Source organism: Silurus meridionalis, chromosome 17 (genome assembly GCF_014805685.1).
Source record: "Silurus meridionalis isolate SWU-2019-XX chromosome 17, ASM1480568v1, whole genome shotgun sequence".
Lineage (NCBI taxonomy): Eukaryota > Metazoa > Chordata > Actinopteri > Siluriformes > Siluridae > Silurus > Silurus meridionalis.
The window spans coordinates 22679733-22700363 of NC_060900.1; the positions used below are offsets into that span (position 1 = coordinate 22679733).

General features: G+C 39.6%; 1 protein-coding gene across 1 annotated transcript in view; it reads right to left on the reverse strand.

Annotated features, from left to right (window-relative positions):
- med27 (mediator complex subunit 27) overlaps nucleotides 1-18284 on the reverse strand; it is a 74867-nt gene extending 56583 nt beyond the window's left edge. Inside the window, exons 1-2 of the mRNA XM_046872137.1 lie at nucleotides 18047-18284; nucleotides 16079-16223 (exon numbers count right to left, since the gene is read on the reverse strand). Coding sequence (XP_046728093.1) covers nucleotides 16079-16223; nucleotides 18047-18249 — 348 coding nt within the window. The 5' untranslated portion in view covers nucleotides 18250-18284. The remainder of the gene's footprint in view (nucleotides 1-16078; nucleotides 16224-18046) is intronic.
- Between the last annotated feature and the right edge of the window lie 2347 nt (nucleotides 18285-20631).

A 20631-nucleotide genomic window follows, 5' to 3' on the forward strand; every position in this document is an offset into this window, starting at 1 on the left:
GGTCAAGTTGTAAAGTATACTGTATGAACTATATAGACAAATTCATTAGGAGACTGGATTTTTCCAGCCATATGCATCTTTTTCCCCAAACTGCGACCACAAAATTGGAAACACAATTGTCTTTCATTTTCACTTCACTTGAACTAGGAGACCCAAACATGTTCCAGCATGACCCCTATGCACAAATTCAGCTCCTTAAACAAATTTTCATTTCGTTTCAGATCTTGAGTGGCCTGCTATAGAGCTCTGACTTCAACCCCAGTGAACACCTTTGGGATTGAATTGGAACGCTGACTGCATCCTGACTGCAAATCGTATCGCCAGGTTTCTATATAGTGTACACACTAAATGTAATATACATAAATAAATGTTTGCTCTCACATATTTTCTCATCAAGTTCAGTTGCAAGTGGGTCAGAAAAAAAAAATCTATGTTGAATTGGTTCGGAATTGAAAATTCTAGCTGTTTGTCATGTATTGTGGTAAATCCGTCAAGTTGAACTATAATATTTGAGCTACTGCACTTAGCTGGAGTTGCCTAGACAGTTGAGTTTTATGCTTTCACTGCAGTTTTTCTCAAGATGAGAGAGAAAAAAAAATAAAAATAAATCTCACGCATTTATAAAATTATGTTTGTAAATTTAACGCTGACAAGAGCAAGGTTTTCCGCCCGCCTTTATAAAACCACCTCTGCAGTTTCCCGTATACTGTATGCAACTAATTGCACACTCACCTCATAACCAATATTTGTTGTTAGGAGCCAGGAGCACGCCTAACGAATACTAACTGCGTGTTGCTACAACTCTCATTGATCTTCTCATCGTTAAGATTCCGCTCACGGTAACTCTACAATCGTTGTGCGTGAGGGTTTCTTTACATTAGCGGGAGGGGAAAAAAAATGACCTTGGGAAAGAGGTTTGATTTGTTTAAAAAAAAAAAAAATCATTCTTGGTTGTGTTGCAGTGTTGATTCACACACGAAGGTAGCATAAATAACTAGCGCAACTAGCACAAAGGCAAAACGCGAGACCTGTCTAATTAGTAGAAGGCATGAAAAGTAGGGGAGTGTGACGTCTTTACAAAGCGGCAAACATTTAACAAGTGCAGAGTTTCGTCTCCCGTGGTGCGAGGGGGCGGGCGGTGGTGGCGGTGGTGGGGGAACTGTGCCGCGTCTCCGGGAACTCTTTTGAAAAGCAGATAAGTAAGTCGAGGTTTCAAACAGACTAAAAGCAGTGAACCTTGCGAGCAAGAGCGACGCAGACCAAAGTGTAACATTTCAAAAGGTTGGATCAGAAATCTGCACCGGAATGAGCGGGAACTTTTAAGAGCGAGATATAAATACTGCGACTTCCCCCCTCGCAAAGTCAAGGCGGTGAAATCGACGGGTTTATTTGCTCTAAGTGGTATTTAAGCAGAAATACGGAGGGGTTTCTTTAAAAACACAATGAGAAACGTCAAAACCGGTGCCGAAGACGGAAAACAGATGTGAAAGACAGAAGATGATTGACGGGCAGTGGGGAAAAGAACTGGCGTTGTTTCGCGCTTGGAGGGGGTTAATTAATTTTTTTAAATATCAAACAAGGATCCTGGGGTCCGGGGTGTTTTCACCACCTGATTCTCATAAATCAGGGATATGGGAAACCCAAATGACATCCGGCATATACCTCGGCAGAAACTCATTTGGATTTAAACAAGTTTGCAGCAGCCGTGATTGAACAAGGCGAGCGAGGTGTGTGACAGTGCAGCAGTGTTTTAATAAGATCCGAACCCGGCGCTGGCCGCTGATGAAATTACGCCGAGATGCCCCCACCCCCTACCCTCGTCTAATATCAGCTAACCATAAACGAGTGGCTAGAATTTAAACACAAACAGAATTTAAAAAAGCAAACTATCTGTGATGGCAAACAAGACACGACATTTATCTCAGCTTTGGGGAAATTAAGCTGTAATTAAGTAGTAGCAATTAGTAAAATGTTGTGCAGAGCGCTGGGTGGTCATTAACTGATCAAGCCGACAAAAAAACGAATGAAGACAGTTGAAAATCTCTGGTTGTTCCACACATAATACATTTAGTTCATTAGGTTGTAACCTTCATTTAACCTGGATTACAAGTCACCTAGACAAGAAGGTAACAAACAACAACCGAGACACAACAATTGACATTAGAGGACCAATAATGTCTATCATGTATAGTACAGGATAAATGTTTTTGAAAACATTTGTTGACTACCAGCCCTCCCCCCCAAACATTGCTATTAGATCAGTAAGTTTTCTTTACTTACTGAGTTTGCTACATTTCTAAAAGATCCAGAAAGTTCTCTGTACATGCTATCCGAATATAAAGGTGGGAATCGACTAAAAACGAGTCCAAAGGGGGTCTTTCATTCTAATCTCTGTATGATTTTCAGACAAGATATATTGTATTTTAATATTAATGCGAACGTTAATATATTTTACATTTAAATTAGATATCAAACCAAGATTTTTGTGGAACTGCCCATCTGAATTATTTCCATATGTATATGCACATACATTTTATATATACACACACACACACACACACACACACACACACACATATTAGGAATGTGCATCTTCATGACTTCAAGGTGACATCTCAATGCATATCCAATGATACGATACATAAAAAATACATATGAAGCAGCTACCGATGCGCTTCACCCCATTGCGATGCAGTGTGATCCGATTTCGATTCGATACAAAACGATTCAATACAATACAATGGAAAAACGTGATACTGTGCAAATCAATATGGTACAAATAGTTCGGTTTTATTTCTTTGGTTCAGACAGACAGTAAATCATTAATTTACTTGAGTGCCTTCTGACTTCTAACGCATGGCTCTTTCACAAACAGGTCTTTGTTGAGCAATTAAAAAGCGATTCAATAAAACCAGACCTTGTTTTCTTGTTCTGTCTCCAGGAAGATGCAGCTCTACCTCTGCCATGTTAATCTGTATTCTATGTGAGTCTCAGGACACGCCTCGGTCTCTGAAGTATTCACGTAGCAGCAGTGGTGCTGAGAGAACGTGCTTGAGAAACAGTTTGGTGAAGGAAAAATGTAATCTACATGTACAGTAAAATTTTTGTCACAAATTACTGGTCTTACTAATAAAAGTTTAGCGCTTTATTAGATAGATAGATAGATAGATAGATAGATAGATAGATAGATAGATAGATAGATAGATAGATAGATAGATAGATAGATAGATAGATAGATAGATACTCATGACCTTGATAGTTCATGACTTTTCATTTGGAATTATACATATATACACAAAATATAATATAGTGGAACCGCCAAATTCTCGCTTTGTCTTAGCATTTTTTATCGGTAATGTCGATTCTTTTATGTCGCCGAACCCTGATATCTCGAACACAAGGGGGGAAAAATTTGCCATTTAACGTTGGTTATCTCGGTGCAGCCGCAGAAGAACTCGCGGAAGTGGCGGAAAAATCAAGGCTTACAGCTGCTACAGGTGTTGTATTGTATACTGGTGAATCTCTGCTGTTAGTTAGTGCACATATGCCTTTTGTTGTTAAATGTTATGCGATGAACGGGAGGCGAAAGCCGCGCTTGGCGGCGCGGAACGTGAGATGAGCAGCAAAAGCATAGAATGAACACCGGCAGGATCGGGGGGGAATCCGCGGTGCGCTTTGGGAACAAAAGAGCAGCCGTTGAGAGAGAGCCGGTGGGAAGGCACGTACCGGGATACGCATGCGCGATAACAACGACCGCCGTGAACCAACATATACCAACAATAACGGACGGTGAGAGTGTGGAAGTTTAAATAGGAGCTGGTGATGATGCTAAACGAGCACCATATGCGCAATTGAAGCCGGGAGCTTCAGAAAGCGGCGAAAACACCTGACACGCTGAAGGGGCGAAGGGGCGTGGCAGGTGGATTCCTGACAGATAAACATGTACTGTATGTATTTTTATAGCATGCCTTCATCAAACAAATCGCGGCAACGCTGTTGTGTAAAAACCCTCCAAAACACGTGCATGCACATTCTCATTTATTAACGCACATCATGTACATAAAGAAATTTCAAGCATGTTAATATATTGCGGCCATTTTGATTTTCGTTTATCTCGATCATCGGTTATCTCGATGCTTTTGGCAACCCCTAGGACATCAACATAACGGGTTCCACTGTGTGTGTGTATATATATATATATATATATATATATATATATATATATATATATATATATATATATATATATATATATATATATACACACACACACACATATATATATATATATATATATATATATATATATATATATATATATATATATATATATATATATATATATATATATACATACATACATACACACACACACACACACACACACACACACACACACACACACACACACACAGGAACCTCGGAAGTTCGGAGTAACATTTCAAAACAGAGTTTGCACTAATAAATTACATAAAAATGTTTGAAAAACCATTTTATTATTGTATTATTATTTTAATAATAGTAGTAAATAAATAGTAGTAAATAAAACATTTATGACAAGTAATTCACAATTTTTGTTGAGTTTACAGTACATGTACAATTTCACTTTAAAAAAGAACCATCAAAAGGAGAGTCAAAACCTCGCCCTTCTTTTTGTTATTTGCGACGGTCATAACAATCCCCCCCACGAGTATCGAGGTTGCACTGTATAAAATGGCTTATTATTTTACTTTCCCATTCATTTTTAACAATAATCTCTTCCCTCTGAATAATGCATTCCTTTTCAGTACCATATCCACTATAAGGAAATCCGTTATCAAAGGTTTGGCCTGGTTCCTTGCTCCTTTAACGAGGAATTAGCAGGCCAAGCCAAACAGAGCATGCTCTTCTTTAAACTTTGTCTTCTTTTCTTAGCAAAACTAATAAGGGATCCAAGCTTGCAACATTACACCATCAAACATTTTTCTCCGAGCAGCACATTTTCAAAAGGTCACAGTTTTTTCGTTTTTTTTTCTTGCTCTCTATGTGTTACCCCCCTCCCAGTCTTCCTCCCCCTGTGCCAAACTGATCTTAAGGCTGGTGCGACCTATTAGTCTTGCCTGGCACAGCGATCGACGGCTGTGCTCTCCATCATTAACTACATAGCTGAAACATGTTGTGATGGCGAGTTTGCTGTACTCTGATCTGGACGTGAGTGCTGGGCTATACGCTCGCCATTTATTTCTTCTGACAGCTACATTCAACACATGATTAAAGCCTACAACTGGCCACAGGAGGTTTTCTTTTCTGGTGCGACTTTTGTGGGGACTATTAGCTAATTCCAAATACCTTTAAACACAAAAAGTAGTAGTAGTCATTGTTCTAAGTGGTTAAAGTGTAAAAGTAACCTTGGTGCTTTCAGAGGAAATACAATGAGCATGCATGCTGACTAAACTATATGAAATAATGAGGTAAAGTACAATGTTTGAGAAGGTGCCTTTCCTCTCATGCTTAAGTAAATTTCCACCTTAGTGATTCTGCAAAGGTCTTGATGTGAACACTCATTAGCTGGGTGCCTTGTGCAGGCCAGTTGGCGCTGATATGGAAACATGTACACTGCCCTCGGCAATGTGACCTTGAGAAGGTAAATCATCAGACCAGAGGGTTCTGGAGTCAAGAAAAAAAAAAAAAAAAAAGAATCACTTAATATTATTTTAGTTACATTCTGTAACAAACAGAATGTGCAGCTAAGTATTTTCGGAAGAAAAAAGAAAAGAGGGGAAAAAATGCTAAGCAGTTACCTAAAAAACAAATGTTAAGACCATCTGTTCAGTTTTATGAATATGCAAGAACAGACAGGGGAACATCAAACAAGCCAGTGTACTATAATTAAGATTTTGATGTACCACACTTGAAATGTCTCATTTAAGACCTAGATAGACTAAGTAGGTTTTCAGAATAATGGTCTCATCTGAAATGAATGCTTTAAAGCTTAAGTAAAAAGGCAGTATTTTCAGTCATTTTACTCGATCTGGCTGATGATGGACAATAAAAAAAAAAAAAAAAAAGCTTGAAACACTAACAGTAGAAAGTATTTAAAACCCTGTCAATATCTGGTTCTCTGGAAGAAGAAGAAAAAAAGCACTAGAACAGCTAAAAGAAAAAAGGTAGTCATAACCAGAGGCAGGAAAAAAAACCCAACCCCAGAATTAGTGAAAAGAGAAAAGAAGAAGGAGATGTACACAGAGGCTTGAAAGAAACAAAATGAACTGATACTGGTACAAATAAAGGACTCCAGCAAGCTCAGAAATAAGCCACGGTCTGGAAGAGATTAAAAGAGCCAAGAACAGGGTGAGTGAAAGAGAGCCGAGTCCTGGAGGAGAAGAAAGGAGTTGGACAGAAAGATGATAGAAGTAGAGTGCTGGCAGAGGAGAACAAAAAAATAATAAAAATGCCAAGAAGCCATGAAGAGAGCAAAAAAACAAATTGTCTTAGATCTGGAAGACGACAAAGGAGCTGAACACTGGAAAAAGAAAAAGGAGGCAAACACTGGAAACGGACAAAAGGACAAAGCCGTGGAACAAAACATAGGATCCAAGAATCAGGATTAAGCAAAAATGCTAAGCTGGAAGATGTGCAAAGAAACGTTGGCCTGGAAGAAACCGAAAATTACAGATATCTGGAAGAAGAGAAAGCACTGAGTTTTTAAATAGGAGAAAGAATGAGGGGTCAGAAAAGGGTAAAAGGAGCTAAGGCCATGAAGGGGGGCCCTGACAAGCCCTGACAAAGCAGAAAAAAAACTCCTTTAACACAGAAACGGGTCTAAGTCCTAGACTACACAGGAGACATCAAGTCCTTTAACACAATAAAGGGTAAGTCCTGGAAGACAGAGGAGATGCCAGGTCCTTTAACATAAAGGGTCTACATCCTTGAAGACAGAAGAGACCCCAGGTCCTTTAACACAAAGGGTCTACATCCTTGAAGACAGAAGAGACCCTAGGTTTTTTAACAAAGTAAAGGGTGTAAGTCCAAGAAGAAAGAGAAGACACTAGGTCCTTTAACACAGTAAAGGGTCTACATCCTGGAAGACAGCAGAGACACCAAGTCCTTTAACACAGTAAGGGTCTACATCCTGGAAGACAGAAGAGATGCCAGGACCTTTAACGAGGTAAAGGATGTAAGTCTAGGGAAAAAGAGGAGACACTAGGTAATTTAACACAGTAAAGGATATATGTCTTGGAAGACAGAGAACACCAGGTCTTTGGACAAAGTAAAGGATGTAAGTCCTTGAAGACAGAGGAGACACCAGGTCCTTTAACACAACAAAGAGTCTAAGTCCAGAAAGAAAGAGGAGATGCCAGACCCTGGAAGAGACAAATGGGCCAAAGCTTTAAAATAGAGTAAAGAAACTGAGCTCTAGAAAAAGGAGAAAGGAGTCATGCACTAAAAAAGAGGGAGATTCTGGAAATATTTAAAAGATTTCCAGATTTCCTTTTGAACTGTAGTTAACCACACTCTCCTGCTACTTCAACCACAAATGGAAAATGAACCCTAAGACAATGTGGTTTTTTAAATCAAGACCCTTGGAGTGAAGGATTTGACGATTTACATGGACAAAAGATTTGGCCAGTGAGTTACATGTAAACATTATTCTACAGAGCAGAACTCTGTTGGAATGATAACTGAGCTGACTGATCAGGCATTTGTCGAGTAGCTGGACCTACTGGCATCTGCGAGGAAAGATTTTCAAGCGAATTCCAAACCAGGAGGAAATTTTGCCACCTTCGGCATGCCATTTGAGTATTAACGTGGATCATCTCATAATTCGCCGGAGTGCGACGGCACCTGTTTAAGCGGCCAGCAGGAGTCTGTTTGCAGAAATAGCTGAGGCTAACTATCTAATGTCATACCTGTGCACAAAAGCACAGATAAGCACGCTCTTAACTGGCTCCGTGTTAGCCGGTGCCTGCGTTTCTCAGTCAGCCGGGAGCAGTGGACGTTAATCACAGTGTTAGATGCCGTTACGCACTCCCTCCCTTCCCGACAGCCTCGACATAATTGACAATGATACAGTGGCTCCCCTGTCATGCGCAAGAGACGTGCACAAAAAAAAAAAAAAAACACTGATAAAAAGACAGAGCAAGATTTTTATCGGGAAGGAAGCTATTATTACTGTACAGGAAAGGAAAATCTAATCTGTTGGCTGCATTTACTGAGCCCATCTGTTTTTCAAGATGGAACACGATTGGAAAAACAAAAGCCAAATCACAAAAGAAACATTTCAGTCAAATTTTGAATCGAGTATTTATTTTTTACTTTTACCCTGAGCACTCTAAATACCGTAATTTCCGGATTATATAAGCCGCACTCACTGAATTTGACAAATATTTTTATTTTGAACATAAATAAGCCGCACCTGTCTACACTAATATACTTTACACAGGCTTTAACGAAAGACACGTTACACACGGTGTAACGGGTGAAATATGTTGCGCTTCTATTAGGAGCATAGCGGTATTTTGGGAAAAGACCGGCACTGCATTCTTCCGGTATTACTGCATGTGTGGAGACCGAGGATTATGTCCTTTTTATTTTCTGATGCTCATTTTTAAGTTTCTTTGACTAACCCATAACGCTGTTGCAAAGTGCTTATATGCAACTGGAGTTTTAGTGAGCTCTCCCTTCACCCAGACTCAACGCGCTACAACGGCTTGTATCTAAACAGTAGCCGACCAGGTAAGTCTTTGTTTACTGTCTTCCTCCTTCCTTTCACAACTACAGTGGTACCTTGACCTACGAGTGCATTAATGTACGAGTTTTCCGAGGTACGAGCGGTCACTAGGTCGATTTGTTTGCTTTGTTACGCAAGCAAAAAAATTGAGGTACGAGCTCGAGATGCCGCTGCTAGATGGCGAAGCGAAGCCAGAAAGCGAAGATTGTGACAAAAATTAAGATAAGCAAAGAAGAAAAAGTAAAAATTGTAAAGTTTAGGGATATGTAGTGTACAGGAGTGATACTAAAAAACGAGTTTTTCCTCCGCCTCCGTTTATCGCCTCTACCTCCCCTCCACACACACACACACAACATCCGTTTGGAAATTTCATTGGTCTAATGTTATGGGGTTCAGTTTTTTGGCTTGAAGTTTGTGAAACCGGGAAAAACCCAGAAAAAATCCATAAATTAGACGCTTCGTTGTTAAGCCGTGGGGTTCAAAACGTGGTAAAAAAGTAGCGGCTTATAGTCCGAAAAATACGGTATATTTATCAAAAGGTTTTTCCCACAACCTAGAAAATATTGTCATGATGAAAGGTTTTGAAGAACCCATAATCACCTTAGGTTAGCTAAAGTGGGGGGAAATAACAAGCCTGCTTAATAAAACAAGGGCCTGAGGTAGGAATAGACCTTGAGAGTTCTCCAGATAACCCAAATGGGCACAATGCGATGTTGAGTGGCAGGATGTAGCCGAGGGCTGGACATGCTTCTATTTAATGGAAACCGTTACTAGCTTACATACATAACAAATCCATTCGGTCGGGTCCGATTTCTTGAAAGATGACGCAACCCTGAACTTTTAAAAAAAATTGCAGGAGATAAGTAGTCACCGAGAGAGCTGACAGATGTCTAAGTACAGATGTTCCCCGAGTTACGATGGTTCGACTTACGATTTCACAGCGTCGATATTGATATGACAAAATTGTAACAATGTTGTAAATTTCAAGCAACAGTCAAAGGCAGCAGCGTATGATGTACGATACGTTGGACGGGATGAGTGTATCTCTCGCCCTGTAAGATGCCCCAACCTCGCTAGCGGTCGACGGAGTAAAGCTGTCTCAATGTGTATTTTTTCTGTTTCAAACAGCAATTTTAAGGCTAAAAGCATGTCTTCCAAGCGCCCAAGTATGTCTCCTGCTTGTAGTGGAAAAAAAGAAGAGGAAAGCTATCAGTTTGAAGCAGAAAATAAAAGTTAGAAATCAGCATGAAGCAGGAAAGGCTGTACCATCTTCAACTTATGATATTTTTTATGCACGATGGGGTCGTCGTAACCCATCGTAAGTAGAGCGATACCTGCAATGTTCCTCTAAAAGGGTGAAGAGAGCGAAGCGGATCAGACGCTTTCTTTAACGACTTATGCTGGGCGCACACTGTGCGATTTTTAATAGTCCTTTAATATTGTTGTTGGTCAGAGTGTGTACGAACATGGTCACCATGTCACACTGTAGGATCTCAGCTGTCATAATGTCGAACTGTATGACAGTCAAAAACCAAGGCACACAAGAATAAGACTTGTCTGAAGTTTTACGTCATCGATCCGTGGCACATTAAAACCGCGTTCTCTCGCTAATGCTAGCTAGCATCAAAGCAATCTGGATTAGAGGTCGACTGATTAATCGGGCCAATTTTGGGCTTTTTTTTTTTTTATTTATCCACATCGGCCGATTGTGCTGCAAATCAGGCCGATTATTAGGCAGGCGCCTCTGACGCACCAAAACCTGTGTGTCTGTACTGTGCTTATGTGAGAAAACATAACTCTCCCATACAGCAGGTGGCAGTAGTCCATATTCTGCATTTATACAGGGAAGCGCTAGAACTGTGAATATATAAAGCAAGCAGCGTTTTCACCTGCGGCGATGAACGGATTTGAGTAGCTTTCATCGATCTTGTCTAAGTTGCAAAGACAAGAGAAAGAATGAAAAGCGTCTTTTGCATTTCCTCTTTACTCGTCGTTGTCAGTTCTGGGTTTTTTTCTTTTCTTTCTTGTGTGCTCTTTCGCTAAGATGAGTAACCAATAGCAGTTCTCTTTTCGCCGACGAGCTCCGCCGGCAATTTAGGACCTTCTCAGATGACCAAATCGTGAACGAAATCACACGGTGTTCACCTGGCTTACGCCGGTGTGAGCTCCAAACTTTTTTAGTTTGAGGCCATTTGATAAATTCCTGACTCTCAAATTTAACGGAAAAGGAAACGCGCTCCTCCAGTGCATGAATCCAGCCCTTATCGGCATGGCAGGAGCATCACAAATCGACTGCGTTTATACTTGTGTGTGTGTGTCTATGTGCTGGCACGTTTGTATAGGAGAATTGTACTGCAGCAAAAAAACCAGTCGGAGGAGCATCGATAGTCCTGTAGAGCATCTCTTCTCAGTGCCTACATCCACACCAAGTAGGTCCAGCAGTGTTCTCCTAATCATGCCTCAAATCTCTTGTAGCTGTGGGGCCTGCCCCTTGCTTGGGATTTTAAGGAGAGAGGAAAGAGGAGGGGAAGAAACAGTCTTTTACACCCAGTAATTATACTCAATCCGATGCACAAATGTGCAGCATGCGCAAAAGTAGGTCACAGAGCAAGCGCCTACACCTTGCTTGAAACCAGCATGGCAGATCAAGGCCAACAAACTCCTCGAATGTATACAAGTCCCGTGTCTGCAGCTTTTCGGCCTACTGGCAGGGCCTCTGGATGCACACAACGCTCCAAAGGGTAGTCCATCAACCGGGGTTGGACACTATGCATAATCCATGGTAGAATAACCACTGTATAAGCCAGAAGCACAATCACTGTACTTCAACTTTGGCCTCTACGTGAAAGAAGCGGTGTATACGTTGTGCATTCCACCACGTTTCCTCGAATAGTCTTATTCGAAATCAGATGATGCTCCATAAAAGGGTCGGTTTGCTTTGGTGGTGAACAGGCAAGTGAGCGTAGAAGGGAAACATCTAAAAAAGGACTAACTGCACTCGCCAGCACGCAGCCTGATCGATGTATTGACAAGCGCCATTGATCCAACACTTTCATCTCAGTCACTCCAAATCAGCTCAATGGAAGCGTGGCATGCAGAGGAAGAGCATTTCTGTGGATCTGGATGCACCACAGATTTGCCACCCTGGGTTCTAAATCTAATTATTTACTATGTCATTAGTTAACTATTTTAGGATTTTGGATGAGACTGAATAATAAGATGCAAAAAGATATATTTAGCATTTTGATTATTTGGCATGTTGTGAACTATGAAAGTATTGAGATTCTTTTGATATTGTAAAAATTTTGATCTGCGGAGTTTGTAAGCGTCTCCTAACTGCAGCACTTAGTTTATCATCACTAAACCACAGAAGTCTCCCATTTTCCAAACCCTCAACCCAATAGAAACTCACAGATTCTCCACATAGGCATGTTCCAGATGAACTCTTAAAAAGATCTGGTACAATGGACTTTTCCAAGAATCGTAACTATTCCATTACTTCAAGGTGAAACCATTGCTGCCAACAGGAATACTGCAATTTTCTGGAATAATCTGAAAGAGTCCATATTATTTCACAACTCTGCTTAGAGAATAAACACTAGCCTAGCACTATGAAGTGTTTCATTACAGTTATTTAGCCTTAAGTTTATTTGTAATGAGAAAACCGGAAGCGACGCTGGTGAGAGAGTGGGGCCATTGGGAGGGGGACGGGTCTCTTCAAGACGAAATAAGGAAACATTTAAGAGAAACCAGATTTGAAAAGAAACTCTTCATCTGGGTAACACTGAATAGAACAATTGTAAATATTTCCCTTCTATAACTGTGTACTTTATAGACAAATTATTGGGTAATACAGTCAACCCGTGATAATTTGCGGGTTCTCATTTGGAACCATAACTAACAGCAAGTTGCGGATTATTTTATAATATGCTGGAATCCGCAGGGGGACCAAACGCTCAGGAACGTTAGAAATAACATTTTAAACTATGTTTTTACTAACAAATTTTATAAAAATGTAAAAACTTAATATTGAATTAAAGCGACAATGTCTAGATGAATTCACTAAGGTACCATAGGGGCTGCGGGGGTGCTTCCAAAATTTGCGGATTTTCTGAACTCAGAGGGGTCTTAGAACATAATCCCTGTGGGTTCCGAGGCACCACTGTATATGGGAATTAATAAAAATAAACTGGGATTTTACAAAACTGCAGGTTAGCCTATAACAGGTTACTTAAATGTATTTGTAAAAAAATTCTCTTGCTGGATAATCTTGTTTAAAACAACTAGATTTATTGCAATATCAGAAGAATTTTTACCCTTCACATTCACCAATCACATGCACTTACTTCAGAGCTTCTGAGTAAAATTCAAATTCCTATAAATTCCCATAAATTCCTGGCAAGCTTTCAATTTGGTATATTTCCCAAATTCCCCAGATGACATTTAAATGAAAGGTTTCTATTAAATTACCTTAAATTTGCAGCCCCTTTGCAACCCTAGCTAAAGCTATTTAATAAATAACAGCACCTCCATTTTCTTTTTTTTTTTTTTTTTAAACCACTCACCATCAAGTACACTTTTTTCACTTTCTCGCAAAATCGAGTTTCGACCGAAAACTGGTATCTCCTGTGTTATGATGGCGAGGGGTCAAAAAGCGTAAAACTCTAGATGATGGCACCTCGGACACAAAGTCAAGTCGCAGATCCAGAGACGCTATAATTAAGAACTCTCATCTGATGAGCGTCCGAAAGCAACTTAAACATCTCGTTCATTAAAAGACCAATCCAGATGCCCGTGTATCCACCTGAGCACATCAAAGAGGAGCCGAATAAAAGAAAAGCGTCCTTTAAGGAAATTTAGCGAATCCTGTCGGAAAGCACTCGGCGCACAAAAGTACTGACGATCAAAGAGTCGAGGCACTTGGCTGTGATGGATATTGAGAAAACGGTGCGACCGTGTTAAAAAGGTCCGCATCTGTTGAGTCTGGAGTGCGTGCTCTCAAAGGTAGGTGCCATCTGCAGACAATCAAGAGGATTGTCTGAAGGACCTGATATTAATCCGGACGCTTAGAAATACTACTTCGGTGGATTTCTGTTCGGTTCGCACGGCTTTCCCGAGGGCGCGAGTGCAGACACTGAAGTAAAAAAAAAAAAAGGTTATTTATTAATTTATTTAACGCCAAGGAAAACCATAGAGTGTACAGGAAAGCTTGTGTGATTTAGGATTATGAAGTATGGTTTATGCGTAATAAAACCCTGAGTCTGTTCGAATTCCACTCATCAACTTACCTGAAGTACCACGCGGGCATCTTCCGTCCAATAATCTTGGATACATTATTGATAATATACTATTGATTCGAGACTTAAGCTCCATTACAAGCTACTTTAGCATGCTTAGGACTGTATTTAACCCATCGAGCTGAGCTGACCTGACCAGCTGTGCAGTGGTGAAACAACTTCTCAGTAAGAAAGCTGTAAGCGGAGTACATTTATGGCCCAATAATCAGAATAACATTTCCTTAATGGCATAAAGTTTTTAAAAGTATAGCACCGGGGGAAGACATGACTCAGCGTTTTGAATGGTCAGTAAATAAGTAAATGAAAACTCTTCAGGTGTAAGATGATGAACCTTCATATAGTCCCAACTCATTTACGCCTTTATTCTTGATTTGTGTGTTGATACTTGAAAAAGAAACTTATAATTGTGCATGTGATGAAATTTCCAGTGAGATTATTTAATTTGCATTTTTTGGAATGAGCTTTTGCAGGCATGAGAAGGTCTGCTGCATTTTTATCTCCTCTCATTATCTTCAGGGGGGCAGTGAGAGAAATAGCTGGCTGGAGTGGCTATAACGGAAATGATCATATGAACTAATTAATTTTGCTCAGTCTGCAGTTTCCATAAATGTAACTATAAATGGATAAGACGAATGACGCGCTGGTCTGTATTTAATTATTTGTTGCAATCTACTGGACTTTTGGATGTGCTGTTACAGGAAAAGAATCCCCCTTCAGTGAGAGTAGATTGCCTTCGACCACAGTTTTCATACGTTGCACTGAACCCGGGACGCAATTGGGGATTATCTTAATTTTTTTACGATCGCACAATGAAAGAAAAGAAGGATAGGTTTCCCCCCTATACAGAGCAGTCATGTGTTCACGTGAGAGGGACGTGTTAATCGGTTATAAAAACAGTGGCTAGCGGAGGAGCAGAAGAACTTAAATTAAGCCTCCTGCATCATTTAAATCGCATGTATGGGATCGTTTCCTTGCTGCAACTTTACTTGTAATAAATGGGAAGCAAATTATATCGACTCCTCCCCTCTTATTATTTTTTTTTTTTTTTGCTGATCGAAAAAACGATCCGATCCGTGACCCAAAAACCGTAGTGTGATCCGAACTGTGAGTTTTGTGATCCGGTGCACCACAGTATCAACAGTATATAAGCATTTATCTTCTTAGCCAGAGGAGACTCTGGTTCCTTACAAAGTTCCAAAGAGAGCTGCTTATCTGCTTGTGCTCAATGGGACTTGGCGAACATCAATTAAATTTTGGTTTGATGGTCAACTTTGTCAGCATCCAGCCACCAACTTTCTCTCGGATTTTTCCTTTGGTCCTACTTTAGTTTTCAGTCTTTCGAAAGGGAAACCAACAGATACGAACTCTCATCCATGTGAATCAAACCAACTGCTTCCTCCCAATCAATTAGATGGGGGCATAACATCTGTCTGCCCACTTCTGCACACATGAGCTCACAGATGCCCCGTGACCGTCTTTTTGTAATTGATGAAGAAAACCCCCTGCACCAAAGCTCTTTGTATTAGTTGCAGCCTGAAGACATCTCCAAGGTTCCTAAATGGTGCTGTCCACCATTTGTTCAGGCTGTTCGAACAGTTCTATCCTCAGCATCCTCCGTTTTTTTTGACCAGTCAGAATCAAGCTTTTGGCAAAACTAGAAAAACTAAACAAAAATTGAGTAAATCAGTGGTTAAGGCTCTGGGTTTCTGATCAGAAGGTCAGGGGGTTCAAGCCTCAGTATTGCCACAGTTGGGCCCTTGAGCATGGCCCTTAAAGCTCTGTGATCCAGGGGCGCTGTATCATGGCTGACCCTGCGCTCTGACCCCAGCTTCCTAACATCGCTGACTTTTTGTAATTGAGAAAGGGAAAAAGTGTTTGCTGAGATCACCATTTGCGATCATTTTTCTGGTTTCTCACTTGACAATCCCGTTCAGATGAATCATTAAGGTCTTGTTATAGGTTAGACTTCAAAGTGAACACCCTGGGAGACTTTTACTCAATACATCACAGGAGAATTCAACGAATAAAATCACATCATATACTTAGAATCATTGTGTAAAGCTTTGTTTACCTTGTTGGACCATTTGTAGGCCTGTAGAAGCTGGCTGTACAAAGGGGTTTTGTCCTGCACCGGGTCTAAGCTCAGAAGGCCGCTGTTGTGTAACGGGTGACTCTCTGACGGCCTACCAACCAGATTGCTCAGACGCTCCAACTCACTACAAAACAAAAACATACAATCGCAGCCACAGTCACACGCTTTCCTGCGAAAACTGAACATATTCAACATAAACATGTGGGAAACATCAAATGCAACATGTATTTTAGGGAAAAATAAGGAACCGACCTGAGAGATAAGATTAGTGCTATGAATAGATACTCAGTTTTACATTTAAATGAATGCGCTGCCAAATCGAATCAAACAATCTATTAAAAAATACATCCATAACTCCATAACTAATAAACCCAGACTTCACTATAATCCCCTTCCTAATATTTACCAAATCAATTCATTTAAGTTCTTACAATCTAAACACAATACCCCAATGACTGTAAATGATTATTTAATGTGAGAAATAACATCCGAGCAAAATACTGTGCATTTTTAGGACAAAGAAAAATCTGAAAGATTTGCATAAGTATTCGCCCCTTGTTCTTTCACAAGTGCGTGTTAAGATATGGATCTTTAATTTCTTCATTAATATCTAGAAATCTTTCAGGTTGCTTCTCTGACTAATCTTTTGTTTATCTGGACATTAACCAGGAAGAATTATACAGGCTGTATACTACATAGTACCCACATTTAATGTACCAACCCAAACCTCCACTCTCCTACACTTCTCCATTTTGTGCTGTTTCTGTAGACGTTATCCTTCTCTCCTTCTCCTCCTTCGGCCAACAGTAGCCCAATTTCCACCCTGTTGGCTAACGATACCTGTGGTGGTCGTTGGTAACCCGGGCCTCAACAGATTTTTTCCTAAAGCAACCCTTCACGTTTTTCCAGGTTTGGGACCTGCACTGTGAGTGCACTGGTTTGTGTAACCCTAATGGTTGGGTTCCTCTAACTGAACTATGATTAATACTACTACAGAATGCATGAGCTTTTGAGAACACCTTGCTATTGGTTCTATGCTGCTGTGTGTTTGGGTTTTTTCCAACCATACTTTGGGGGTCCTTTAGAAATGGGTTTGTCTATATTGACATGCACCTTGTTCGATGACTTCTAAAGGCATCCAAACTTCATGGCAATTTCTAGCGCCATTACAAAATGTGGGTGTATTGGGAGTGAATACTTGTAAAACTCAGTGTTTGCATGTACAGTATTTATTAGATGGACAATTCTTTTGCAACATCATCAGACTTCTGTACTGGTCGTTGCTACAGTGTACCTGGATTCACTGTCTCACTTCATCTCATGTAAGTGTTTCATTTTACTGTGCACTCTCCTGTATATGGTAGAATATATAGTAGTACACTGTACTGTATATGTATAAGAGGAAGAAGGAGCTCAGTGGTTGAGATGTTGGATTTCCAAACGAAAGGTTGTGAATTTAAATCCCAGCACCACTAATTTGCCACTGTTGGGCCCGTGAGCAAGGCCCTTAACCCTCACGTGCTTGGTTTTATAAATAAGATAATTGCTCTGGATAAGAATTTTTGCAAAAATGTATTGTAAATGTAAAATGCAATGTAAATATGGTGGGAATGTCAATAAAAGCTGACTTAACTTTGACAGTTGATGTCGATGCGATCAATCTGGCAACCCATAAGACATTCAAACCTGTATATATCATGTGGGGGATATTATTTAAGTAATCCACTATGTTTTTTAATTTAACTTAGAATTATACATATATTTGTCAAAAGCATTAGAAATATTATTTGATGTTTTAACCAATTATGTTCAGTTCATTTCGCCCAATTTGCAGCATGAAACTATTTAAACCAAACAAACAAACAAACAAACAAACAAACAAACAAACAAACAAAACAGAAATCTGTTTATTGCAATAAAAGGTTTGAACTAGAGTTTTGAACTCACGTCAGGTCCCGGTTCACCGCCTGCAAGTTGTCCTGAAAATCCGCAATAAACACTTTTTCTCGTCCTTCAAGCGTTTCTTTATTCTTCATGCCATCTTTCAATGAGTCGAACACTCGGGTTACACTGGACCGAAGTGCCTGAATGGCGTTAATCGCTTGAGAAAAAGCTTCTAAATTCACACCGACATTCATAACATCCGCCATGACTGTTGTTTCCCCGGTGGGAAAAAATTAAATCCGTCGCATATATGACGTCAGCGCAGCGCCGGCTAACCTGGGAGATGTAGTTTCAACTAGAAAAAAATGCGTATTTTCAACTAGTTTTAATGACTCCGGTTTAGTTTTATAACTGGATGTTACAGAATTACGTTAAAATGAAACCTCCAAGCACCACTTTCTAATTAACACTTCATTTATAATTGCAAAATGCTTCATATATATTCATAAAGTATCTTCCCTTTTTCAATTTTGTCGAAGAAATGAAAACAGAATTCCAGAAATGTCTGTCATTTTTCTTTTACATTAAAAAACCTGAAATATCCTTACTGTCATTTATGCAATACATCTACAGCAGGCTCTTACATGAACATGTTTTGGAATGCCCAGTCGTGGTTCCTTTTTGAAACTTTGAATGTTCTTTTCATATTTCCTGTATTTAAAGATCCCTTTCTTTTTCTGTTGTTAGACGATTCTATTCTACATTTGAACACTCATCAAAAAAGGATCAAATCAGCTGCAAGTACTGCCACCAAAAAGACTATTTTGAAGTTATGGATAGAACCATCCGCTCCCGCAACTTTTATTTGGCTATCATTCTTAAGAGATATTGTCTTGTTGAAACGTACCACTGCCAGGCTTAACGGCACAAAGGACAACACTATTCGGAGTTGGACAAATATTGCTGTGATGTAGTGGTCGGCTTCATGGCATCTGTCTGTACATAGTTCTTTTGAACTGTGATCTGTGATCTGTTTCTTAAATGTAATTAAATTTGAATAAAAATGTTGATCACCAAAAAAAACCCTGAAATATCACATGTATATAAGAATCGAGACAAAAGCATTTAAGATCACGTGCCTTTCATTTTTCTTGATCATAGCTGAGATGTTTCTACACCCTTTCTGCAGTGTACTAATGGAAAAGATTAATAAATGTACATTTTGGATTTTGGAAAGGCACACAATCTTCAGGTGACAGTGCAAATCAGAGCAAAATTCAATCCATTAGGTCAGAGGAACTGCCTGCAGAGTTTAGAGACAGGTTTTTTGCAAGGCACAGTTCTGGGGAACGCTATAAAAAAACTTTGCCGCACTAATTCCCAAGAACACAGTGGCCTCCATAATCAAATGGAAAAAGTGTGGACTCTTATGACCAAGAACCTGATGGTCACTCTGATTGAGCTGACTGATCTTGGATGGTAAAAAAAAAGTTCCAGAAGGCAACCATCACTGCAGTCCTCTACTGATCTGGGCTAAATGGGAGAGTGGTTGATAGAAGCCTCTCATCAGAGCAAAAAACAAGGAAACCCGCTTGGAGTTTGCTAACAGGCACCTGATAAGATTCTCTGGTCTGATGAAACCAAGACTGCCTGGCCTCAATTCTAAACGTTATGCACCCCTCCGACCGGCCAAAAGCATTTAAAAAGTGCAGCATGATGGTGGCAGCCTCAAACTGTGTGGTGGGTTTTTCAGAAAATGAGAAAAAAATAAAGAATTTGAAAGACTGATATATCAGACTGCAACATGACAATATTGAAATATACAATATACAGTACTGTGTGTGTGTGTGTGTGTGTGTGTGTGTATATATATATATATATATATATATATATATATATATATATATATATATATATATATATATATATATATATTTAATAATTATATTAAAGATTTATAAATATTATTGATTAATTTTATATATATTTAATAAAAAAAAGTCCTCCTTGTACTTTTTTAAGCATGTGATTTATTGCAAATTCACTCTGGGTACATTTTTTAAACATTGGTGCAAATCAACCATTTCCTTCAATAGACAACAACAGTTTAAAAAGAAAATCAAGTAGTAAATGTCCTTTTTATGAAATGTTCGAATAAGTGCATAAATAAGCTTCAGCTAATACAGAATGCAGCAGCAAGGGTCCTTACTAAATCTAGAAAATATGACCACATAACCCCTGTTTTACACAGTCGACACTGGCTCCCAATTAAATCTAGCATTGGTTATAAAATACTACTACTGAGGTATAAAGCACTTAATGGTATCGCCCCGCAGTATCTGAGTGAATTTCTGTACCAGTATGATCCTCCACGCCTACTTAGATCAAAAGGTGCAGGCTATTTGTTGGTACCTCAAATAATGAAGACTACACCAGGGGGCAGATTTTTCTCTTATAAAGCCCCACAGTTATGGAACAACCTTCCAATCAGTGTTCGGGACTCAGACACATTCTCAGTGCTCAAGTCAAAGCTGAAAACATATTTATTTAGTTAAGTCTTTTATCAGTAGATTTTTCTTAGGTAAATGAGCAGATCTGGAGGGATCACGGATATAGAGTGTTTGGTGAACTGGGATATTTGTATGCTG